At 44.4% G+C, this 26,676-nt stretch overlaps 1 protein-coding gene across 2 annotated transcripts in view; it reads right to left on the bottom strand.

Moving 5' to 3' along the window:
- Nucleotides 1–21,801, bottom strand: part of mllt1a (MLLT1 super elongation complex subunit a) — a 52,191-nt gene extending 30,390 nt beyond the window's left edge. For both annotated transcript variants that reach the window (XM_078423993.1, XM_078423994.1), the window contains exon 1: nt 21,624–21,801. In XM_078423993.1, the coding sequence (XP_078280119.1) occupies nt 21,624–21,720 (97 nt within the window). In that variant the 5' untranslated portion in view covers nt 21,721–21,801. The remainder of the gene's footprint in view (nt 1–21,623) is intronic.
- Nucleotides 21,802–26,676: the final 4,875 nt, after the last annotated feature.

Genomic DNA, 26,676 nt, shown 5'->3' with positions numbered 1-26,676 from the left:
TTTTAAATGTGCTATACAAATAAAATTGACTTGACTTGACTTGACTTGACTATCTACCTCTTTGGTGACCCTCGGACTATCCTTGATCAGACTTTGCTAGCTTTACCTTGCACTAAACGTTATTCACTTATCTTGTATCTATACACTGTAAATTGTTCGACTGTAATCATGTATTGTCTTTCTGCTGACTGGTTAGCACGCAACAAAAGCTGTTCACTGTACCTCGGTACACGTGACGATAAACTAAACTGAACCCAGTCATTCAGCAGATCAGGCAGCATCCATGGAGAAGAATGCTGGAGGGATGCTGCCTGAGCTGCCGAGTTACTCCAGCACTTTGTGTCCTTTTGTATATTAAGCAGCAGCTGCAGTTCTTTGTTTCTACTTGGGGAAAGCATTTGCTGGGCAAGTCTATGTTTCCAATTATCTGCTCAGGCTTGTAGCCAAACCAAATGGAAAAGACACTTCATCCTTACCGATCCCAGTGAGGGGAAAAAAATCACGCGGCGTCGACAAGATCTAGGGAAATAATGTGGATAATAAATGTCCTACATGCATATTAACACGTTTCCATGGTGTTGCATCTTAAATAAACAAGCCACCATTTTTTAATGGCTATATCATAAAACCCAAAGCCCAGATGTGTCTGGGGGGGGGGGGGAGAGAAAAATATGATTGTAGTCGAAACAAAAAACTGCAGATGCTGGTTCATACAAAAGATAGACACAAAGTGCTGGAGTAACTCAGCGGGTCAGGCAGTATCTCTGAAGAATAAGAATAGGTGACGTTTTGGGCCGAGACCCTTCTACAGACTAGGCTAGTCTGAAGAAGGGTATCGACCCGAAAAGTCTCCCATTCCTTCTCTCCAGAGATATTGCCTGACCCACTGATTTACTGCAACACTGTGTTTATGATTGTTTGCGGTGGTTGCAGGTCTATGAGGTCAAACTGATCCTAGATAATGTATATATCCTCCTTTTCACTAAGCGTTATCTGCAGCCCACTGGAATTGCAGATGGACAAATCATTAATATTAGCACGCCATTGAATGTGGCTGTCAAAGCTAAATGGTCAAGGATTAATACGTGTTTAGTTTAGAGATACAGCATGAAAACAGGCCCTTCGGCCCACCAAGATAAGGGAGGTTTACAGGGATATGGGCCAAACGTGGGCAGGTGGGACTACTGTGGATGGGGCATCTTGGTTGGCATGGGCAAGTAGAGCTGAAGGGCCTGCTTCCATGCTGTACGAGTCTATGATTCAGACTATAGATTACCTAGTTCTATTTATCCCACTTTCACATCCACTCCCTACACATTCGTGGCAACTATACGGAGGCCAAATAACCTACAAACCTGCACCTCTGGCATGAGGGAGTAGAACTGGCACACAGTGAAAGTGCAAACTCCATACAAACAGCACCCGAGGTCAGGATGAAATCTGGGTGTCTGCCAGCAGCTCTACCAGCTATGCCACCCGTGTGCGCTTAATAATTGCTCCACAACTCTGCTTAACGGACTTGTTCAACATACTGCCAGAACTTGGAAGATAGATAAATTGCGGCACGGTAGCGCAGCGGTAGAGTTGCCGCCTTACAGCGCCAGAGACTCGGGTTCGATGCTGACTCCGGGCGCCGTCTGTATGGAGTTTGTACGTTCTCCTCGTGACCTGCGCGGGTTTTCTCCGAGATCTTCGGTTTCCTCCCACACTCCAAATACGTACAGGTTTGTAGGTTAATTGACTGGGTAAATGTAAAAAATGCCCCTAGTGTGTGTAGGATAGTGTTAATGTGTGGGGATCGCTGGGCGGCGCCGTCTCAGTGGGCCGAAGGACCTGTTTCCACGCTGTATCTCTAAATGAAATAAATAAATAAATAGATAAATGCCGGAGTAACTCAGTGGGACAGGCTGCATCTCTGGATAGAAGGAATGGGTGATATTTCGGTTCAAGACCCTTCTTCAGACTGAGAGTCAAGGGAGAGGGAGACACAGAGATAAAGAAGGGTAAGGTGTGAAAACGAGACATCAAAGGGGACAAAGGTCAAGGAAAATGTAGAACAGATCATTGTTAGCTGGCGAAAGGTGACTATGAAGCATACTACGTCAGACTGGTCGGAGAACTAGGATGGGGGAGCGATGGAGAGAGAGGGAAAGCAAGGGTTACTTGAAGTTAGATAAATCGATATTCATACTACTAGGTATCCCAGAACCTGGAATGACTTGAAACATCCTTTCATCTGGTCAGTTCCACCTTGGAAGATGGTATGAATTCTATAATATATACAAGTGTCTGACGCATGGTATGAGAACTGCTTCCAAAGGCCAAAGTAGTTTCCTTCCAAAACAAAACATGACAGCATATAGTGTGGTAGAGTTGCTGTCTTACAGCACCAGTGACCCGTCATTCGATCCTGACCTAGGGTGCTGTCTGTACGGAGTTTGTACACTCTCCCCGTGACCGCGTAGGTTTTCTCCGAGTGCTTTGGTTTCCTCCCACACTCCAAACACGTGCAGGGTTGTAGGTTAATTGGCTTCTGTAAATTGTAAATTGTTCCTAATGTGCAGGATAGAACTACTGTAAGGAGTAATCGCTGGTCGTTGTGGATTCGGTGGGCCAAATGGCCTTTCCCATGCTGTATCTCTAAACCTAACTAAACTAAAGAGGATAAGCTACTGAACACAAGTCCCAAGAACAATGTGTAGAGCTGCCATGAAGCAATACACCCGCAGTAAATCAAATGTAAAAGGAGATTGGAAAAAAGTCTCAACGTGTACTCAGTTTGAAGTGACTTGGAACAAATGATGCCCATTCCAAAACATGAAGATCGTCACGAGAAAGAACTTTCTGTTCCCTTCCACGCTTAGCCCAATGTGCCAAGAAAAGTGATCAACAGAATGTTATCATTTATTTTCAGGGGAACTGAATACAAAAATTGGGAGGTTATATTACAGGGCACTGCTGAGATCACATCTGGAATACTCTGCACAGTAATGAATTCCTTATTTAAAGAAAGATGTTAATGCATTGGAAACAGTTCAGAGGCTCGCTTGACTAATACTTGGAGCGAGCGAGCAAAATAAAAGAGATACTCAAAGTGGAAACATTTGCAAGGTGCCAGTGGAAGAACAGCGGCTTTGGATGGCTTCATCCAAGTGATCATGCATGTCCATTACTTTATTTAACTGTAAAAACTCTTTGATGAATCTTCATATCAAAATAAGAAATTGCTCAGCCCAGCGATTGTTCTTTCTCATTATTATGTCAAAGAACTCAGATGCTACTTAGCCGAAAATTCTTCTGAATCGCTCTTAGGCAAAAGATTATATGTCATCAGAGCAGAATTAGGCCATTCGGCCAATCGAGTCTACTCCGCCATTCAATCATGGCTGGTCTACCTTTCCCTCTCAACCCCATTCTCCTGCCTTCTCCCCAATATCCTTTGATTGTTACTTGTCAAGAATCTGTCAACCTCCGCCTTAAAACTGCCGAATAACTTGGCTTCCACAGCCGTCTGTTGTAATGAATTCCATAAATTCACCACTCCCTGACTAAAGGAATTCCCCCCTCATCGCCTTTCAATTTTGTTTTAGAAGATAAAATTGAAACAGGACAATGTATTTGTAATTTGTAAAAAATACAATTGATTTAGGCTCCCCCTTACCCTTGCAATATCATTACTTTTCCCATGAAAATCCCGTTCTTGACAAAGATGTGAATATAGAGAGTACACTCATAAACAAGAACAGGGTGGCACAGAAGGGCCTTCTTTCAAAGAGAGTCGAGCAGCTGCAGATGCTGGAATCTTGCACAGAACAAAGTGCTGGCGTAACTCAGCGGGTCAGGCAGCATCTCTGGAGGACATGGAGAGGCGACGATTCGGGTCTAGTTTAGTTTATTAATGTCACGTACACTGAGCTATCAAGTCAAAGACAATGCATGATTATAATCGAGCTGTCCTCAGAGTACAGATAAAGGATAAAGGGCACAACATTTAGTGCCAGGTAAAGTCCGATTTAAGCTAGTTCAAAGGAATGCAATGCTGGTAGTCAGGAGTGCACTCTAGCTGGTGGTAGGAAGGTTCAGTTTCTTGACAACAGACAATAGGTGCAGGAGGAGGCCATTCGGCCCTTCGAGCCAGCACCACCATTCAATGTAATCATGGCTGATCATTCTCAATCAGTACCCTGTTCCTGCCTTCTCCCCATACCCCCTGACTCTGCTATCCTTAAGAGCTCTATCTAGCTCTCTCTTGAATGCATTCAGAGAATTGGCCTCCACTGCCTTCTGAGGCAGAGAATTCCACAGATTCACAACTCTCTGACTGAAAAAGTTTTTCCTCATCTCAGTTCTAAATGGCCTACCCCTTATTCTTAAACTGTGGCCCCTTGTTCTGGACTCCCCCAACATTGGGAACATGTTTCCTGCCTCTAACGTGTCCAACCCCTTAATAATCTTATACGTTTCGTTAAGATCTCCTCTCATCCTTCTAAATTCCAGTGTATACAAGCCTAGTCGCTCCAGTCTTTCAACATATGACAGTCCCGTCATTCCGGGAATTAACTTAGTAAACCTACGCTGCACGCCCTCAATAGCAAGAAATATCCTTCCTCAAATTTGGAGACCAAAACTGCACACAGTACTCCAGGTGCGGTCTCACTAGGGCCCTGTACAACAGCTGGGAAGAAACTGTCCCCAAATCTGGAGGAGTGTGTTTTAAAACTTCTGTACTTCTTGCCTGATGGGAGAGGAGAGAGGAAATGACCGGGGTGAGACTGGTCCTTTGATTATGCTGGTGGCCTTGCCAAGGCAGCGTGAAGTGTATATGGAATGAATGGAAGGGAGGTTGGTTTGCTTGATGGTCTGGGCTGCGTCCACAATTTCCTGCGGTCTTGGATGGAGCTGTTCCCAAACTGTGCTGTGATGCTTCCCGGTAAAATGCTTTCTACAGAGCATCTGTGGACGTTGGTGGGAGTTGTTGGGGACATGCCAAACTTCCTAAGCTTTCAAAGGAAGTAGAAGCTTTGGTGTGCTTTCTCGGCCACAGCTTCGATGTGGCCGGGATCCTTCTTCAGATAATCCTTTCTGCGACTATCCTTTAAAAGTGCTTTGTTGACTGTAAAACATTACGGGGCTGCCCACGTTGTCTTAGGACATGGTACAACAGCAGATATTTTCTTCCTTTGGTCAACTGGAGATCATTGGACATGTTGAATGAATTTAGGAAGAGTAACAGTAGGACTTTGCGGAGTAATTTGGAACAATACTTCTGAAGGCATCAAGCTCTTGGGCGGCAGTGGTGCAATGGTAGAGCTGCTGCCTTACAGCGCAAGAGCCCTGGGTTCAATCCTGACATTGGGAGCTGTCTGTATGGAGTGTGCACATTCTCCGGGTGCTCCGGTTTCCTTCTACACTCCAAAGACAGAGGTTTGTCGGTTAATTGTCTTCAGTAAATTGTCCCTCCTGTGTAGGATAGAACTAGTGAACGTGTAATCGTTGGTCAGCGCAGACCCAGTGGGCTGAAGGGCCTGGTTCCACACTGTATCTCTAAATTAAAAACTCTGCGCGGTGAACTGTGTGAATCTGATGCACAATAATTCCAAGAGACTGCAGATGCTTGAAGCTTGAGCGAAGAAGCAAGCTGCTGGAGGAACTCAGTTGGTCAGGTAACACCAGTGGAGGGAAAAGGACAGACGACATTTCGGGTCGGGACCCTTCCTCACACAGCAATTCCTAGATCTACAAATATTTGATTTGCCAAATTTTCACTAGGATGGCTTTTATTTTTGGGGATATTCGTCATCAAGTTACAAAGCTATCTTCTAATATGACAAAATATGCGCCACTCTCAACCCATAAGTACATGCAGTACCAAGATGCCTGTGAAGTAGATTTATAATATTTCACTGTTCGAAATACAAGGACATAAGTGATAAGAGCAGAATTGGGCCATTCGGCCCATTAAGTCTACTCCACCATTCAATCATGGCTGATCTATCTCTTTCTACTAACGCCATTCTCCTGCCTTCTCCCCATAACCCCTGCCACCCGTACTAATCAAGAATCTATCTATCTCTGCCTTAAAAATATCCATTGACTGCCTCTACAACCTTTCGTGGCAAAGAATTCCAGATTCGCCACCATCTGACCAAAGAAATTCCTCCTCATCTCCTTCCTAAAGGAACGTCCTTTAATTCGGAGGCTATGACCTAGACTTTCCCAATAGTGGAAACATCCTCTCCATATCCACTCTATCCAAGCCTTTCACTATTCGGTACGTTTCAATGAGGTCACCCCCTCATTCTTCTACACTCCAGTGGATACAGGCCCAGTGCCGACAAACGCTCAGCATATGTTAACCCACTCTTTCCTGGTCGAAGAACACATGCCTTTCATTAATCAAAGAAAGGCCATACAACTGTATGAGTATTCCAATAAAGCGCGCCTTTTGAAAAATGTCACTCACATAAACACAATACATCTCAACACTTAGTATTAAATGGCAGTAGTTTGTAAAAACAGCTGGATAACTGACAGAAAGTTTGAGTCACCTTTTTAAGAATAGAGCAGTGCGTCTTTTACAACACTCCAGTGTATACATATATTAATCCAATGTTTGAAAGCTGACACCTTTTATCCTGTGGCAGCATTGTCACAGTAACTTTTATCAGCCATACATACTTAAAATAAAATCCAGTGCATGCAGACAAGCAAAACGCCCATTTAGCACTGATAAGAACAGCTAGTAATTTCAAATTACCACCCATTTAATGATTAATGTCAAGCAGAATGAAAGCTGCCGCAGTGTGCGGATTGCTGCCAGATTTTCTGGGTGTAACGCTTGAATTACCCATTGTTGTGACCATCTTGAGCCTTTCCTGCTTGAGAAACCGCCTTTATATTCAATTTAACTATTGCCCTTCCCCCAGGAACAAACTTGGTGTAGAAAAATCTCTCTCTCTCTCCCTCCTGTGTAGAAAGAAATTGCAGATGCTGGTTTAAACACAAAAGAAACACAAAATGCTGGAGTAACTCAGCAGGACAGGCAGCATCTCTGGAGAGAAGGAATGGGCGACATTTCTGTGTTGTTCAGACTAACTCTCTCCTGTTTGGAGAGAATATTAGGATACACCAGACAAAGACATTTCTTCATCTTCATAGACGATTCCTCCACTTAAATACAGTCCAATGATCTCATTTTATCTTAAGAAGCATGTCTGAAAATCAAAGAGTCTAAAATGCATGCAGCTGTGTGACTTAGTCCAATTTTACCACAGGCACCTACATTCCAGATGTGAAGAGGGGCACAATCAATGAGAGCGCTGAAATGCTATGGATCAGACTGAAGAGACCAAGATATGGATCACACATGAAGTTTGTAAGTGATTCTTGAACATTGGCCCTGATAACGCATGGAGGCAGCAAGCAAGACACACAGTAGAAACTGCAGACACTGCTTTAAACCAAAGATAGACATGGAGTACTGGAGTAACTCAGTGGGTCAGTCTGCATCTCTGGAGAAAAAGGACAGGTGGCGTTTCCTCAGAGCCTGAGGAAGGGTCCCGACCCAAAAGGTCACCCATCCTCCCTCTCCAGGGATGATGCTGACCTGTTGAGTTACTCCAGCACCCTGTGTCTACCCAAGACATATTGTAGTATGTTGTCCTGCTGCAGCTTATTTAAAGGAGTTGCTTACGACTACCCACTCTGTTTGCAGGTTCCCAATTGAAGAGACCTTGAATCAGCGGGTAGTCCATAGAGCTCAGAGGACCATCAGAACACAGCTACCAGCCTTGGAGGGCATCTACAACTCAGAAAAGTCACCAGCATCCACAAAGACTCTTCACACCCCTGCAACAGTCTGTTTGAACTTCTACCATCAGGCAGACGATACAAGGTCTTCTATGCCCGTACCTCCATACTCAGGAACAGCTTCATCCCCAGGGCCATAGCTGCCATGAACCGGTCCTGCGGAGCCGGATGGTCACATCGCACAGTGAACCGGCACAGATCTACTTGCACGTTATTCTGTTTTAAAACTGTTCTAATTTGTTTCATTGGGTTGTTTAAATTAATACTGACTAGCTAATTAAATTATTGCATCGTATGGGAGGCGCATTCCCAATCTCGTTGTACCCCTGTACAATGACAATAAAGATATATTGTATTGTATATCGAATTTAATATGTCCCAAAGCTTTGTGTATAGTGGATGCCTCCTTTTACAATTGTAACATTTGTCACTGTATTATTACCCTTGCATTACACAGAAATATTCTACAACTTTCAACACGTGGGATAATTTATTGTTTCATACACTTTTCCTATTAGTTGATGGGTGAACCTTACGTAAGATACCAGCAGGTAGGCACAAAATGCTGGAGTAACTCAGCGGGTCAGGCAGCATCTCGGGAGACAAGGAATGGGTGATGTTTCGGGTCGATACTTGATACCACATCTCCATGTAGTCCTTTGAATACTGTCAAGCACACTTTCACTCAAGCCCTGTGTCCTGATTTCTAAGGTTACTGTGAAGATCAGATGACCAGGTTTTCAAACGTCCTCATGTGAAGGTGGCTGAAGAAATGGCTTAAATCTGTTGCAGGCGTAGCTGGGTGAAGACCCATTAATTACTTTTAAAAACAGAATGCCCAAGATTAATGTCCTTTTCTGGAACGTCAACGTAACAATTCACAGCCAAGTGGGTTGTAACAAGTGGTGTTGGCCAGGAAGTGCTGTGCTGGACTAACTCTTTATGGTGCTTCGAGAATGACCCGATTAAATTGTTGTGAGAAGACCCATTTGAGTGCAATCTTATATTGGGAGATAAAGATGGAAGGCTCAGAATTAAAAATCTTGCAATATAGATTTCCACTCTGGGGAACAGCACAAGGCCATCCACTGAGGCGAGAGGCAGTACTTTATCTAACAAGATAAGGATATGACGAATTATATACACATGTCTAGGGACACGTTCTAATCCCTTTTCTACATCAGCCAACGTGCTTATGAGAGAGATCAGCATGAGCTATGATGATCTGCGGATGCCTTTTGAGGAAATGATGCATTTATCTTGAAAATAAAGGTTTAGCAATTCACCTCTTCCTCTTCCCAGATAGATTTAGTTCCAAATTCCCTCTGGCTGATGAACAGTGTGGGGGGTTAGAAAGAAGATAACCTCAAATAATTGTTTGCAAATACACTCACTAGCTATAACTCTTCGTAAAACAAATTACAACTTTTATTGATTGGGTTATGGAGATGGATTTATTGCTTGGGTTATGGAGATGGATCAAAGAAGGAAACTTTGTCCAGCTCTGACAAGTCAACCCACATCCCATTCCTTCTCTCCAGAGATGCTGTCTGTCCCGCTGAGTTACTCCAGCATTTTGTGTCTATCTTCAGTGTAAACCAGCATCTGCAGTTCCTTCCTACCCACATCGTTGGTCATTTCACAGAACTCCATTTTGTTTCCAATTTGCTTTAGCGGCACAGTAATAATAATAATAATAATGCATTACATTTATATAGCGCTTTTCAAACACTCAAAGACGCTTTACAGGGATTACTAGAACATAGAGAAGAAAATAAATAGATAAATAAGTAAACAAACAGAAAAAGGAGACAGAAGGTGAGGTGACGGTCAGTGGTTGAAGGCAGTGCTGAACAGGTGAGACTTCAGTGATGTTTTGAATGTGGTGAATGAGGAGGAGTCTCTGACGGTTTGGGGTAGTGAGTTCCAGAGGGTGGGAGCAGCGATGGAGAAAGCCCTGTCCCCCCAGGATCTGAGTTTGGTCCGGATGGGGGGGGACAGGAGGTTGGCAGCAGCAGAGCGGAGGGTGCAGGTGGGAGTGTGCCTGTGGAGGAGGTCAGTCAGGTAGGATGGGGCCAGGTTATGGAGGGCTTTGTAGGTCATGAGGAGGATTTTGTACTGGATTCTCTGGGGGATGGGGAGCCAGTGGAGCTTGTAAAGGACGGGGGTGATATGGTCACGGATCGGGGAGTGGGTGAGTAGACGGGCAGCGGAGTTTTGAATGTATTGAAGTTTACTGATGATTTTTGAGGGTGAGCCACAGAGGAGGCTGTTGCAGTAGTCCAGACGGGAGGTGATGAAGGCGTGGATGAGGGTTTCTGCAGCTGTGAAGGAGAGGGATGGACGGAGACGGGCGATGTTTTTGAGGTGGAAGAAGGCTGTCTTTGTGATGTGTTTGATGTGTTTGTCGAAGGAGAGGGTTTGATCAAAGATGATTCCAAGATTCCGGATGTGAGGGGAGGTGGATACTGTGAGACCATCAATATTGAGGATGAAGTTTTGGGTGGATTTGGTGAGCGTTTTTGGACCAATGATGATGATTTCAGATTTGTTGCAGTTGAGTTTGAGGAAATTTGATTGAAGCCAAGATTTTATTTCAGTGATGCAGTTTGTCAGTGTAGAGTGTGTGGTGGTGGAGATTGACTTGGTGGAGATGAGGAGCTGGATATCATCGGCGAAGCAGTGGAAGTTGAGACCATGACGGCGGATTAATTGACCAAGGGGGAACAGGTAGAGGATGAAGAGGAGGGGGCCAAGGACTGAGCCTTGGGGGACACCTTGGGGGAGGGGAGCGGTGGGGGATTTACAGTTGTTAATGGAGATGAACTGGTGCCTGTCAGAGAGGTAAGATTTGATCCAGGATAGGGCTGTGCCGGTGATGTTAAAGGAGGTTTCAAGTCGGGTGAGGAGAATGGAGTAGTGCAGCAGTAGAGCTGCTGCCTCACAGCGCCAGAGATCGACTCTGACCTCAGGGGCTGTCTGTGAGGAGTTTGTACGTTCTCCCTGTGATCGTGTGTTTTCTCCAGGTGCTTTCGTTTCCTCCCACTTCCCAAAGACATCCAGATTTTGTAGATTAATTGGCTTCTGCATATTGTCCCTAGTGTATAGAATGCGAAAATGGGATAACATAGATCTATGGGTACAGGCAATCGATGATCGGTGTGGACTCAGTGGACCAAAAAGCCTCCTTCTGGGCTGTATCTCTTAAAAACTAAAACTATAGTTTGGAGAGTTGTGAAGCTGTGGAATTCTCTGCCTCAGAAGGCAGTGGAGGCCAATTCTCTGGATGCTTTCAAGAGAGAGTTAGATAGAGCTCTTAAAGATAGCGGAGTCAGGGATATGGGGAGAAGACAGGAACAGAGTACTGATTGTGGATGATCAGCCATGATCACAGTGAGTGGTGGTGCTGGCTCGAAGGGCCGAAAGGCCTACACCTGCTCCTATTGTCTATTGTTACATTCATTTTCCACAATCAACTAATATTACTGTATCTCTGAATTAAAAAAACTAAACTAATCAAGTTATTTGTGAAATTGCTTCCACTACACCTTTAACACTTGCATTTCCCGACTAATTACATTGCAGTGTTTTAAAAGTAAACCCCCCACCCACCTCTCATCCTTTAACCAATTATCTTAAAGTTGAAGCTCTACTTCGTGGCTCTTTAACCACTGGAAAGTGTCTCCTTATCTAATCTATCAGAACCATTATACTGAACTGTACACTCCGAAGAACACCCTTAGATTCTGCAGATCACAGGGTGGATTTCCTTCAAAATGATACCACCCTACACCCCTCCCAACTAAAGACAGTTAAAAACCTAATCCTTTGTGTTCTTCTGGATACTGCACCCATACAAGCTTGACAAATAACCATCTTTAAGGGGGGGAGGGGAAGAACCTTGTTTCAAATTCCACGTAGGACATTAGCCCCTTGGTGCAATAGATTTTAGTTTTAGAGATACAGCGTGGAAACAGGGCCTTCGGCATAATGAGTCCAGGCCGACCAGTGACAGCCCGTTCTACCCTACACAGTAAAATAACAATTTACAGAAGCCAATTACCCTACAAACCCGCACGTCTGTGGAATGTGGGAGGAAACCGGAGCGCCCGGAGGCAATCCATGCAGACACAGGGAGTACGAACAAACCCCGGTAAAGACAGAAGCCAGGATCCCACCCGGGTCTCTGGTACTGTAAGACAGCAACTCTACCGCTGCACTACCATGACGCCAGAGTAATCACATGGTATAATTCCAGCTGACACCTTCTTCCTAAAAAACATTACCTACAGAAGAGCCTGTAGATTCTCCAGAGGGATTAATGTCAAAGAAAATAACAGTGCTGCCCATTACTGCACAGCGTATCCTAGGTTTAGTTTAGTTTTATTATTGTCATGTGATAAGCTTTGGATAGAAATATCATTGGCAACTTTGACAGGTAGCTCTACCAGTCTCCCTTATGCCAAATCAGTTGCCAGGGTGTTCTCTAAACTGAGCTGGCACAACCTCAAACGATTCCTCTGCATGTGCTGAAATCTCCTGCTTGACTAATCTCTCTGCTGCCAGGGGTTTGCTGGTTCGAAATGATTAGGTTTGTTTGGAAGCGTAGGCAGTTTACATCCCAGTGGTATGAGAATTGATTTCTCCAGCTTCAAATAACCCATGCATCCCCTCTCTCTCCATCCCCCCCCCCCCCCCCCCCCCCCCAAGTCACACCAGCTTCTCGTTCTCACCTAGCACACAGCTAACAATGGCCTGTTTCCTTTAGAAACATAGAAAATAGGTGCAGGAGGAGGCCATTAGGTCCTTTGAGCCAGCACTGCCATTCATTGTGATCATGACTGATCATCCACAATCAGTAATCTGTGTCTGCCTTCTCCCCCTATCCCTTGATTCCACTAGCGCCTAGAGCTCTATCTAAATCTCTTTTAAATTCATCCAGTGAATTGGCCTCCACTGCCTTCTGTGGTAGAGAATTCCACAGAATCGTTACATTTTTGCATATCTTTCATTCTTTTGTTCTATGTATCTCCACATCACCGTCTATATCTTTGGTTTCCCATTCCCCTGACTCAGTCTGAAGAAGGGTCTCAACCTGAAACATTACCCATTCCTTCTCTCCAGAGATGCCGCCTGTCCCACTGAGTTAATCCAGCATTTTGTGTTTATCTTCGGTTTAAAGCAGCATTTGCAGTACCTGAAGATCTACTGGTCAATTTTAACTCAACAGCAAAAGATAACCAGTGATAGGCAGTAAACTTAGCAGCAAGTAATATCAGAACAAATGACAAAAATCTGCTGTCTGACAACCTGTTGCAAAGAAAGACAAGGCAAGCAACACTCTAGTCCTTTCTCTGCCCTTCCATTGCACCTTCAGAGTGCACTCAAGTCAGATGCTTTAGTTTAGAGCTACAGTGTGGAAACAGGACCTTTGGCCCACTGAGTCCGCGCCGATCAACGATCACCCCATACACTACCACTATCCTACACACGAGGGGACATTTACAGAAGCCAATTAACTTTCAAACCTGCACGTCTTTGGGATGTGGGAGGAAACCGAAGCACCTGGAGAAAACCCACGCGGTCACAGGGAGAACGTACAAACACTAGATAGCACCCATAGTCAAGATCGAACCTGGGTCTCTGGCGCTGTAAATGAAACAACTCTATCACTGCGCTACTGTTAAGCCTGTACTTAATAAAGACTATACACTCTCAATAGCAAAGAATCCAAAAGTAATGGGATATTTAGGTATCATCTGCAAATATGAATGAGCTATTCATTCAGCACAATGTTTAAGAACCACTTGAAATGGTTGATTTAATGGTGCTGCCCCAAGAAAGCACTTGCCAATATGATCTGCTTCTAGTTGGTGGAAATATCATGACAAAATACAGCCCAGGAAATGTTACTGCTCTGAAGATACTGTCCAAAAACAGTTGGACGATAATGATTTGAAGCTGAAATTAACATAATAATTTCTTGTACTGAAGAGAGACGGCTTACTTCAATGCTACCTTTTAGGTTGAAGGGTGTGGAGGTGGGAGAACACCTTAATGGTTAGTCTTATTAGAGATTCCCCTCCCCTCATCCCCCACTTTCAGATGGGGCCGCAAAGTGGCGCAGCGGTAGAATTGCTGCCTTTCTGCACCAGAGACCCAGGTTTGATCCAGACCAAGTGTTCTGTCCATGTGGGGGTTTGCACGTTTTCTCTGTGACCACGTGGGTTTCTTCCGGGTGCTCCGGTTTCATCCCACAATCCAAAGACGTGCAGGTTTATAGGTTAATGGGTTTCTGCAAATTGTAAATTGTCCCTAGTGTGTAGGATGGTGCCAGTGTATGGAGATCGCTGGTCGGCGTGGACTTAGTGGGCCGCAGGGCCTGTTTCCGCACTATACTTCTAAAGTCTAAAGACACCACAGCAGGAAGGAATTGTGTACGAGCAGGCAGCCCTATGAAAACAGGATTTAGCAGAATGGGCTTTAGAACGGGAGCCATGCACGGTGATCCCAGTGTGGTATGACCCGGGGATAATTCACTGAAGGACAGAGTGCTGTAGTAACTCAGCGGGTCAGGCAGCATTTCTGGAGAACATGGATAGGTGACGTTTCAGGTTGGGACCCTTCTTCAGTCTGAAGAGGAGTCTTGACTTAATCCGTGATCTCCAGCGATGCTGCCTGAAGAAGGGTCTCGCCCCAAAACGTCACCTATCCATGTTCTCCAGTGATGCTGCTTGACCCACTGAGTTGCTCTAGCACTGTGTGCCCTTTTGTGTATTAACCAGCATCTGCAGCTCTTTGTTTCTATTCTATAATTCACCAGAGGTTAGCAGTTAAAATTAAAAAGGTGGAAATCATCAGGCAATCTTCTGTTCCCTGGGTACCATCTCAAAGGGAATTGTAAGGCACTCAAAGGGCAAGAAGGTAGGTATAGTTTCATCAAAACATACCAAACCCCAAGAGGGATGCATAGGATAGATGCTGCTGTTCCTGACCGTAATTGCGACTGAAAGGAAAACAAACTTCTTGGCTCAGAGATGTGTGAATGGTAGGAAATACAGCACAGTGCTATGGGTGCTCTCGTCCAAGTCAGTAAAGTCTGGTAATGGCAGCTTTCTAGACAACAAATGAATTATGGATCAGGAAGGAAAGGGAAATTGATTGCGATTTTACTGAAAATTGGCGTGCTGAGGCAGCCAAGTCCCCTCCCCCTGTACCTTACACCCATGTTCTCTGCACTAAGTCACCACGCCGACCTCGTTGCTCTTTGAGTGCCGTACAATTCCCTTCGAGATGGCTGATAACATCCAACTTTTAATTGCAACTGAAGATAGACACAAAAAGCTGGAGTAACTCAGCGGGTCAGACGGCATCTGTGGAGAAAAGGAATAGGTGACGTTTCGGTTCGAGATCCTTCTTCAGACCTGATCGACAAAAGTATTTTTATTTTAGTTTAGTTCATTTTATCATTAGCACGTGATACCTCGCTCGGTACAGTGAAAAGCCTTTTGCTGCGTGCTTTCCAGTCAACAAAAAGACTACACATGATTACAATCAAGCCGTCCACAGTGTACCGATACAAGATAAAGGGTATAATGTTTAGTGTAAGACAAAGTCCGATTGAAGATAATTCAGAGCTGTTCTTTACCGAGATTTAAACTGAAGAGAGAGAGGAACAGGGGGCCAGTTGCATCTTCACGACATATACAGCGTGGAACTCGTCCATGCTGGCCAGGTAAATCAATTGTCTTGGTGACCTCTTCAAAATAATAACTCCACATTCAAGAGACACGATTTCCCATTGCAGACATGAACTCCAGTCAGTTGATGGTGAGAATGAACAGGAAGAGAATTTGCAGTGGCCTGCGTTAGAAGTGGCAACAGGAAAGTAACAAAATATATTTATTTTTTTTGCTTCTTTCTTTGCGGCCTTCAACTAATGCCAGGAAGGTACAAGTAGCCAAGGACTACCAAATGCACCATCAGCGGTTATGTATCTCCGGATATGTAGAAGCAGATAAAATGAAGTGCCAAGAGTATTGTCAGAGTGACTTTAATCGGCCGTAGCTATTTAAATCTGGTGTATGCAGACGGGCAAAACACCCATTAAAAACAGATAAGCACAGCATGCAATTTCAAATTACCACACCACTTAACAATTAATGTCGAACAGAACGTATCAAATGTTGCAAGTTCTGCAAGAATCTAATGCAGATGACAATCAGAAGGATCCTAGAAACAAGCAAGCTGATGGATTTCTTGCAATTCTCACACGCATGGAAAACATGCACCAAATAGATGCTACATGTCTGTTTCATGTAATGCTGCAGGAGAGCCATCATGGAAACATATAGGTGCAGGAGTAGGCCATTCGGCCCTTCGAGCCAGCACCGCCATTCAATATGATCATGGCTGATCATCCAAAGTCAGTACCCCATTCCTGCTTTCTCCCCATATCCCTTGATTCCGTTAGCCCCAAGACCTATATCTAACTCTCTCGTGAATACATCATGCAGTGGTCTTGCGTTCAACATTCATGCCCCCTCTCCTGCCTTCCTGTCATCCTATCGGTACCAATCAGCCCAAAGGATAGACACAAAATGCTGGAGTAACTCGGCGGGCCAGGCAGCATCTCTGGGGAGAAGGAATGGGTGACCTTTCAGGTTGAGCCCCTTCTTTACACTGCCTCTACACAGTCAGCCCAAAGCAGGCAGGTTTCAATTGTGGCCGAGGCATTGAGGACTGTGCATTTGAAAGGAAGGTCTGGAAAAGGATGCAAGTGCTGCTGGGAGATTGTCAACTCAAGTAAAGACACACTTTGGTCTGCCTGAAATTTGATGGTCTTCCTGCACTCTGAATCCTGCAAAGCGATAACTAGTCAAAGCCACAGAGCATGGAAAAAAACCCTTCGATCTAACTCGTCCATGCCCACCAAAATGCCCTATCTAAGCTAGTCCCATTTGCCTACATATGGTCCATATTCCTACAAAACCTTTCCAATCCATATACCTGTCCAAGTATCTTTTAAATGTTGTCATTGTACTTGCCTCAACTACCTTTGGCAATTTGCTCCATATACCCACCACCCAGGTAACCATAATGTGGAGGAAGGAATCGCAGATGCTAATTTAATACCGAAAATAGACACAAAAAGCTGGAGTAACTCAGTGGGTTAAGCAACATCTCTCTGCTGGAGTAACTCAGCCGGCTAGGCAGCATCTGAGAGATGTTGCCTGATCCGCTGAGTTACTCCAATACTGTGTGTCTACCCAAGTAGCCATTCCAGGTTTCAGGAGTACGTGCTAAGAGTGCACCAAAACGTGATGCAGCCAACACAATCGCTTTGTAGGGGAGGAATAGTCAGAATTACTACCACTGAACATCAATGGGCTAAGCTCTGTGTAGAAGCCTCTCAAACACTTGATGCTGGTGTTGTCCCAAGAAGGGCGGCACGGTGGTGCAACGGTAGAGGGTTTTCCCCGAGATCTCCGGTTTCCTCCCACACTCCAAAGACGTACAGGTTTGTAGGTTAATTGGCTTGGTAAATGTAAAAATTGTCCCTAGTGGGCATAGGATGGTGTTAATGTGCGGGGATCGCTGCTCGGAGCGGACCCGGCGTGGGCCGAAAGGGCCTGTTTCCGCATTGAATCTCTAAACTAAACTAAACCCACAGATGGCAATGATGCGCTGCACACAGAATTTGCTCACACCACAAATGCACAGAACCGATAACAACATGACCATATAATCTGAACAACATTTTGAATTCAAGGCAAGCCAAGCCTTGAGTATTTCCTTGAGTCTTTAGTATTTCCTGTATGTATTTTTACGAATGAAGTTATTTCAGACATAAAAATAGAGAATGATAGCAGGAAATATTTCATCAGATTTTCCAAGTAACCTGGAAATGGTCATGATCATTTTTCAAATAATTTTTAACTCCATTTTGAAGGGGGGGAAAAAGTGATTTACAATTGCATTCCTTTGTTGGGTCCTTTACGCCTGCTTGGTTGATGGTTAAATATTCATTTTATTTTCTAGCACTTGTTCTCACACCATCTATCACTGATTTCCATGATGTTCATCCTTGCAATTCCTGTGGATTTTTGAGGTTAAAAACTGACAAGAATGTCTGGAGAAGGATTCAAGAGACCTTGTTGTGGTTCATCCTGAGCAGCTGTATAACAGAGGTCTGCCTCTCTGATCTTTGGGTTGTTCTCAGGGACGCATCGAGAGAACCATTGTTAATCACCCTTCCCATATCTCAGTCGTAACTCTGTAGCTTTCAGCACCTTCATTGTTCATCCTGGCATTTCAACACCACAATAGTTTCTACCGCCACCACCTCATCTCTTGGTATGCTGATGTGATTGAGCCAAACAAAAATAAAACTGAAGAGTAGAAACAGAAAATGCTGGCTGCATTGTAAATATTTGCATTTGCGCATTTTTCACAATGCGAGCATTTCTCACGATGCAAGGTCAAAAATCTGAAGAAGGGTTCCAACCCGAAACCCATTGTGGTGATATACAGAGGTGCGGAGAGAGACAGCAAAAAAGGACCCTGAAACGTCACCTATTCCTTCTCTCCAGAGATGCTGCCTGATCCGCTGAGTTACTCAGCACTTGTGATTATCTTTGGGCAGCATCTAATTACCATTTTAACTTCCCCTGAGATGGAGGAGAGCTGCCTTCTTGAACCACTGCATCGTTGCTAGGCAGGGAGTTCCAAGTAAGGATGGTGTGGAACATGATAATGGTAATGTCCCATTCATTTGCTGCTCTTCTTAGCTGTGTTGGTGACAGGTTTGTGAAGTGTCTGTGGTTGTATACTCAATTAAGCTGTCTGAGAAACCCAGTTGAACAGGTACCTGCAGAGCATTTTGTAAATGGTATACACAGCAGGTGGTGGTGATATACAGAGAGATGCAGAGAGACAGTAAGGAAATGATCATGTAGCAGTTAGATAGTGGTAGAATAGATAGTCAAAATGTACCACCTATCCTGAGCAGCTCATCGACAAGATCAATTCTGGATTATAAAGAGTTTTGGTCATTCAATGTCAAAATATATTAGTGCATTCAAAAAAATTAGGATAACTTTAGAAAACAAATAGTTCAGACCATGTTACTCTGCAGAAGACAACAAGGAAACGATATAGGGGATATGAAATAACAAAAAGGTAGAAATTAAGTTGGAACATAGTTTATTCATCTTGAAGAAACCCGGGAATTAAGGAAGTAATCATTAAATTGATAATCCTTGATCTAGCTATGGGATTGTAAAATTATTTATCCAAAAATAGCAGTCACATGAAACAAAAGGACTGTAACTAGACAGTACAGATTTGTTAATTGGTACGTTTATTAAGATTATTGTCACGCGTACTGAGGTACAGTGAAAAGCTATTTTGTTGCGTGCTATCCAGTCAGAGGAAAGACTATACGTGATTCCAATCAAGCCGTCCACAGTGTACAGAGACAGGATAAAGGGAATAACGTTTGGTGCAAGGTAAAGTTCAGTAAAGTCCGATTAAAGATAGTCCAGGGGTCTCCAATGGGACAAAATGGCAGGTCAGGACCACTCTCTAGTGGGTGAGAGGATAGTTCTGTTGCTGGATAACAGCTGGGAAGAAACTGTTCCCGAATCCGGAAATACGCGTTTTCACACTTCCGTACCTCTAGCCTGATGCGAGAAGGGAAAAGAGTGAGCGACCAAATGCAAGATTGTTACAACATCCCAAGGCACTTCATAGAAAATCTACTCAGACCTAAAATTGGCATCAAGTCACTGGAGATACAAGGACAGTTAATCTTGGACCAAGAGGCAGGCTTTAAAGAGCAATGGAGGAAAAAAGAAAAGCAATGTGGCAGGAACATGATATTACAGGATGAAGAAGGGTCTTGACCTGAAATGTCACCTGTCCCAGTTCTCCGGAGATGCTGAGGAAGCGTTTGTTCCTTCTCTCCAGAGATGCAGTCTGACCAGCTGAGTTACTCCAGCACTGTGTGTCCTTTTACAAAGGCAGATCAAGGCATGGGGCGCCCATGATAATACAAAGAAGGGGAAGCAGAAGCAGCTGAAAGGAGGCAAGAGGGTTGAGAAGATGGAGACACAGAGGTGCACAAAGAGAGACCGTGCAAGTACAAAGGCCATGGAGAGATTTAAGCAGAATGAAAGAAATTGCAGAAATCAAGGCCTCAAGTGTACTGGAAGCAAGTCTACATCAGGGAGAACAAGGGTAATGACTGATTAGTAAGGATGTCAAACGTTACGAGGAGAAGGCAGGAGAATGGGGTTGAGAAGAAAAGATAGATCAGCCATGATTGAATGACAGTGTAGACTCGATAGGCAGAATGGCTAATTCTGCTCCTATGATTTATGAATGAATGGGATTTGAAGCCCATTAAAACAGAAAGGGAAAGAGGCACATCTCAGCAGGATTATAAACACATGGAGAAAGATTTAGAGACACAAGAGATTGCAAATGATGGAATCTCAATCGAACAAAGGTTTGGAAGAACTCAGAGGGTCAGGCAACATCCTTAGAAGGAATGGACAGGCGACGTTTCAGATTGGGACCCTTCCTCAGACTGATGGTCCATCCACCTGCAACATGTAGTGTAAGAAAATAACTGCAGATGCTGGTACAAATCGAAGGTATTTATTCACAAAGTGCTGGAGTAACTCAGCAGGTCAGACAGCATCTCAGGAGAAAAGGAATGGGTGACGTTTCGGGTCGAGACCCTTCATCGTCTGTCCATTCCTTTGATGCTGCCTGACCAGCCAAGTTCCTCCAGCATTTATTTTTGCTGGAGAAAATTTTATTTTGGTTACATTGATCATTGAACAAAATCTTCACTTTTTTTTATCAGTTTCAGTTTAGTTTATTGTCACCTGTACCGAGGTACAGTGAAAAGCTTTTGTTGCGTGCTATCCAGTCAGCAGCGAGACAATACATGATTACAACCGAGCCATTTACGATCTATTCACCATGATCCCAATAACTTTAAAATAAAAAGATTGTTCAAGACTGAGAGAGGCAAATGGAGTGTAAATGCAAGCACAAGCGATTCCTGTTGGCACCGCAGAGGAAACGAAAATAAATTATTTGAGGAAGTGGTGCAGTACTGGAGATTTGTTGGTTGCAGTTTATGCTTTCGTCCCACATAACCAGCCTCAACCATTCTTACTGAATGCTGCTGTTGTTTCCTTACACTGTGTTTCGCACCAACCAGTCTATCCCAATCCCACAAACTCAGGTTACTGGGAAAATCAGTTTCAGTTTAGTTTATTGTCACGGGTGCCGAGGTACAGTGAAAAGCCTTTTGTTGCGTGCTAACCAGTCAGCAGAAAGACAATACATGATTGCAATCAATCCATTTACAGTATATAGATACACAAGGGAATAACGTTTAGTGCAAGGTAAAGCTAGCAAAGTCCGGTCAAGATTAGTCCGAGGGATATAAAAGAGTTAGATAGTAGTTCAGCACTGCCCTCACGTTGTTAGTAGGATGGTTCAGTTGGGAAGAAACTGTCCCTGAATCTGGAGGTGCGCGTATTCACACTTCTATATCTTTTGCCTGATGGGAGAGGGGAGAAGATGGAGTAGCCGGGGTGCGACCCATCTTTGATTGTGCTGCTGGCCTTGCCGAGGCAGCGCGAGGTGTAAATGGAGTCAATGGAAGGAAGGTTGGTTTGTTGCAATTTCTTACAGTGCTGGATGGAGCTGTTCCCAAACCCAAAATCAGTAAATGCAACTTTAGACACAAGGGGCGAGAGGCATCGCAAATATTTCTTAAAAGCACCACTCACCGCGTTTGGGTTTTGGAAAACTCTCATGCAACCGGAAAACCACTTTTTCCACAAAGTGCTGAATGTCGCTCTGTTCTGGTCCTCTAACAAACACCATCCAATCGTGGGTGAATCCTTCAGTAGTCGGCTTTTTCCGTAGCTGGGCTCGATGGCCTAGTTCCAGTTTTACCTGTACAGTGCACTGCAAGCAACCACAGAAAGAAATACAATAAAGATGCAGACAGACACAGAGCATTCCATTACAAACATTAGCGGCATTGGCCATTGCCCCTTCCTCCTGCAAATGAATCCTTGCTCCGAATCAGTACAGATATGTTTCACCGCCTGTCACCGACAACAATTAAATGTGCAGCCCCCCCCCCCCCCCAATTATTGCAGTCAGAGCTCCAGTTTTTAATTGCTTGGTCTTACTTACGGACAGAAATTAACTTTCTAAATTTACTTCGCAAATGGTGGCACGCACAGTGGCGCAGCGGTAGAGATGCTTGCCTTACATCGCCAGAGAACCGGGTTTGACCCTCACTATGGATGCTGCCTGTACAGATTTTATACATTTTCCCTGTGAACGCGTGGGTTTTCTCCGGGTGCTCCGGTTTCCTCCCACATTCCTAAGATATGCAGGTTTGGAAGTTAACTGGCTTTTGTAAAAATTGTCCCTTGTGTGTGGGATAGAACTAGTGTACGGGGGAATCGCTGGTCGTTGTGGACTCAGTGGGCTGAAGGGCCTGTTTCCACGCTGTATCTCTAAACTAAACCTCTATAATAAACTAAGCTGTCAGTTGATGGCCATTCAATAACTGACTTGAAATGCATTCAGTTCCTGGCGGAATATGTTCTTTGTTTGGTTGATTGCAGCTGAAGTGGATTATTTATTGTTAAATGTACTTTCTACAGTGAGTATTTACTGTAGCATACATTTATGTGAATCCTTGGAGTAGGGGGTGCGAAAAGACGGATAACCTACTGAAAGAGGAGCAGACACCTATTGGGTTCTCATATTTTATTTACATTTTGTAGAAGAGGATCAAGAGACAGCCAGAAATTATTGTCCATTCCTAACGGCCCTTGGTGGTGATTTTTTATTTCAAGTTACTTTCATGAACTGCTGCAGTCATTCTGATAAGACCGCTCCCACAATGTTGTTGGGGAGGGAGTTCCGGGACACGACAACTCAGGGTATCGACCCAAAACGTCACCCATTCCTTCTATCCAGAGATGCTGCCAGTCACGCTGAGTTACTCCAGCATTTTGTGTCTAACTCAGAAATAGCATTGCTTCCAAGATGGGATGGTCAGCAACTAGGAGAGGAATGTGCAGATGATGGTGTTTTTATGCACACATTATCCTTATGCTTCATGGTGATAAGAGCTTGAGAGCTTGGGAGGTACTGCGTGTATTCATAAGATCATAGGTGATCATAGAATTAGGTCATTCAGCCCATAAAGTCTATTCCACCATTCAATGATGGCTGCTCAATCTCTCCCTCCTAGCCCCCTTCTCCTGCCCTCTCCGCAGAACCTCTGACACCCGTACTAATCAAGAATCTATCTATCTCTGCCTAAAATATATTCACTGAATTTGCCTCCACAGCCTTCTGTGGCAAAGAATTCCACAGATTCACCACCCTCTGACTAAAAAAAATTCCTCTTCATCTCCTTCCTAAAAGAACGTCCTTTCATTCTGAGGCTATAACCTCTCGTCCTAGACTCTCCCACTAGTGGAACCATCCTCTCCACATCCACTCTGTCCAGGCCTTTCGCTATTCTGTACTTTTCAATGAGGTTTCCCCCCCCACCCCTCATTCTTCTAAACTCCAGCAAATATAGGTCCAGTGCCTTCAAACGCTTATCATATGTTAACCTACTCATTCCTGGGACCATAATAAAATGCATTATTATTCTTGTAAATCTCTTCTCCAGAGCCAGCACATCCTTCCTCAGATATGGTGCACAAAATTGCCCACAATATTGTTGGTATTGTATTGTAGGTGATGAGCTCGTGACCGAGGGTCTGGTTTCTGCTGGATGGCATCTAGCTTTGTGTGTTTGTGGTGCTGATCTAATCCAACCAAGTGGAGATCGTTCCACCGCATTCCTAACTCCTAACTCTTGTACGCGGTATAAAAGCCTCGGTTCTACAGACGGCTGTGGAGGCCAAGTCAGTGGATATTTTTTTAAAGCTGAGATTGACGGATTCTTGATTAGTAATGCAGTCAAAGGTTACGGGGAGAAGGCAGTAGGATGGGGTTGAGAGGGAAAGATAGATCAGCCATGTTTGAATCACGGAGTACTCGAGAGCCTAATTCTGCTCCTGTGACTTATGAACTAGTATGTCATAGAATACTTACTGAACATGGCCTTCCCTTGGAACCATGGTCATAGAGTCATAAAACACAGGAAAAGGCTCTTCAGCCTATCGTCTACATTGACCATATTACATCTGTTTATACTAGTCCCATTTTGTTTTCCCATTAATGCTCCTCAGACTCTAGTTATACTCACCAACACATTAAAGAGTAATTACAGAGACAATTAACCTACCAACTCACATGCCTTTGATTAGTAAGGGCGTCAAAGGTTACAGGGAGAAGGCAGGAGAATGGGGTTGAGGGGGAAAAAAGAGATTAGACATTATCGAATGGCAGAGTAGACTCATATGGTCATAAGGAATAGGAGTAGAATTAGGCCATTCGGCCCATCAAGTCTACCCCGCCATTCAATAATGGCTGATCTATCTCTCCCTCCTAACCCACTCTCCTGCCTTCTCCCCATAAACTCTGGCACCTGTACTAACCAAAAATCTATCTATCTCTGCCTTAAAAATATTCACTGACTTGGCCTCCACAGCCTTCTGTGACAAAGAATTCCACAGATTCCCTCCCGCTGACTAAAGAAATTTCTCCTCATCTCCTTCCTAAAAAAACATTCTTTCATTCTGAGGCTGTGACCTCTGGTCTTAGCCTCTCCCACTTGTGGAAACATCCTCTCCACTTCCACTCTATCCAAGCCTTTCACTATTCTGTATGTTTCCCCTCATTCTTCTAAACTCCATCGAGTACAGACCCAGTGCCGACAAACTTTCATCATAGCTTAACCTACTCATTCCTGGACTCGGTGGACTGAATGACCTAATCCCGCTCCTATATCTTATGGTCTTTGGGAGGAAACTGGGGCACCCAGAGGAAACTCAAGTGGTCACAGGGAGAATGTGCCAAATTCACACAGAAGGAACCAGAGGTGAGGACTGAATCTGTGTCTCTGGCACTGAGAGACAGCAGCTTTCTCAAGTGTACCATCATACCACTCAAGTGGCAGGTCCAGTGGAGTTTCTGTCCAAAGCGGACCTCAAGGTTGTTGACGGTGTTAACCTGGTGATGGAGGTGGCCTTGAATGCCAATGGAATTGGCTGGATTTGCTCTTATTGAAGATTGTTATTGCAGGGCACTTCTGTGGCTTGAAAGCTATGCCACCTATTAGTCCATGGCCAAACGCTGTCCAGGGCTCGCTGCATACAGGCGTGGACTACTTTGATGTCCGAGGTGTCGCAAACGAATTTGTAGTGTTTACTGACAACGATTTAATCTCCAACTTTGATGTTCTGATGCAAAAAAAATGGATTTCATGTCATAGGAGACTACTCCACCATTCGTATCCATAGAGATTACTCCACCATTCAATCATGACTGATCTATTTCTCCCACTCAAACCCATTCTCCTGCCTTCTCCCCATAAACCTTAATGCCCTTACTAATCAAGAACCTATCAATTTCCGTTTTACAAATACCCAATGCCACAGCTGCCCTTGGCAATGAATGCCACAGATTCACCATCGTGTGGCTAAAGAAATCCCTCTTCATCTCCATTCTTAGGTTGGGTTAGGATACTGTTCAGCGCTGCGCGTCGAAATATTAACTGAGGTGTCACAAATGGAAATATTCACACAGGTTTCTTAGGTGTCCCATAGTAATAAACCATTAAACAGAGATAAGGCTTTTGGCACCAACACCAAGGATGAGCAGTGTTTTTGCCCTTGCATTCCAATCACCCAAATGCTCTCTCCAAATCATTATTTGAGTGGAAAGATACATGCACAAATGTATGAATGTTGAATGTTCGATACTCAACAGCGAATTGAATGTTAATACTCCGTACATTGAATTTGTGAAGAGAGGGCATTTGTTGTTTCCCCTCACTCCCCACAGTTCCAGTTTCCTTGGCAAATAACGTCAAAGGCAAAAATATAAAGCTACCATGAAAATATAATCCAAGTCAAAATACTGCTTAAACGCCATGACAATGTTTGAATTACCATCCTCCATTCTAAACCCCCAGCACCCCTCGTAAATGATAGAAAGCCTGGGTGTGGGGTTAGAAATTTAGGGTGGCACAGTGGCGCAGCAGTAGAGTTGCTGCCTTACAGCGCCGGAGGGTTGTGTGCTGTCTGTAGGAAGTTCTCCCCGTGACTGCGTGGGTTTTCTCCGGGTGCTCTGGCTTCCTCCCACACGCCAAAGACGTACAGGTTTAGGTTAATTGCCCGCTGTAAAATTGTAAATTGTGCCTAGAGTGTGTCGGAAAGTGCTGGCATGTAGGATGATCGCCGGTGGGCACGGACTCGGTGGGCTGAAGGGCATGTTTCTGTATTGTGTCTCCAAAGTCTAAAGTTTATATTGAATGTGAAATGTGGGGCACTTGTCATATCCCCCTCCCTCCCCACAGCTCCAGTTTCATTGGCAAATCACGTTAAGGACAAATATAAAGAGGTACCATGGAAATCTGACCCATGCCAAAATAATGCTTAAAACGTCATGACGATGTTTGAAGTACCGACATCAATCCTAAACCTCGTAAATGGTAGCACCCCTCGTAAATGGTAGAAAGCTTGGGTGTGGGGTTAGAAACCTGGAAGATCAAAATCTCATCTCCAACAAACTGCGCCAGTGAAGCTGAAAGCAGGAAGGGGCCCATTCATCTCAATGTCATCAAGCCCGGGGAATCTGGCATTATCTGCCAGCTGGCAGCAGCAGAAGAGAGAGGGGGAGGAGCCCATGCAGGGC

This window comes from Rhinoraja longicauda, chromosome 28 (genome assembly GCF_053455715.1).
Source record: "Rhinoraja longicauda isolate Sanriku21f chromosome 28, sRhiLon1.1, whole genome shotgun sequence".
In the NCBI taxonomy this organism is placed as follows: Eukaryota; Metazoa; Chordata; class Chondrichthyes; order Rajiformes; family Arhynchobatidae; genus Rhinoraja; species Rhinoraja longicauda.
The sequence above is the reverse complement of the archived record's forward strand: the minus strand, read 5'-3'. Positions and strand labels throughout refer to the sequence as shown.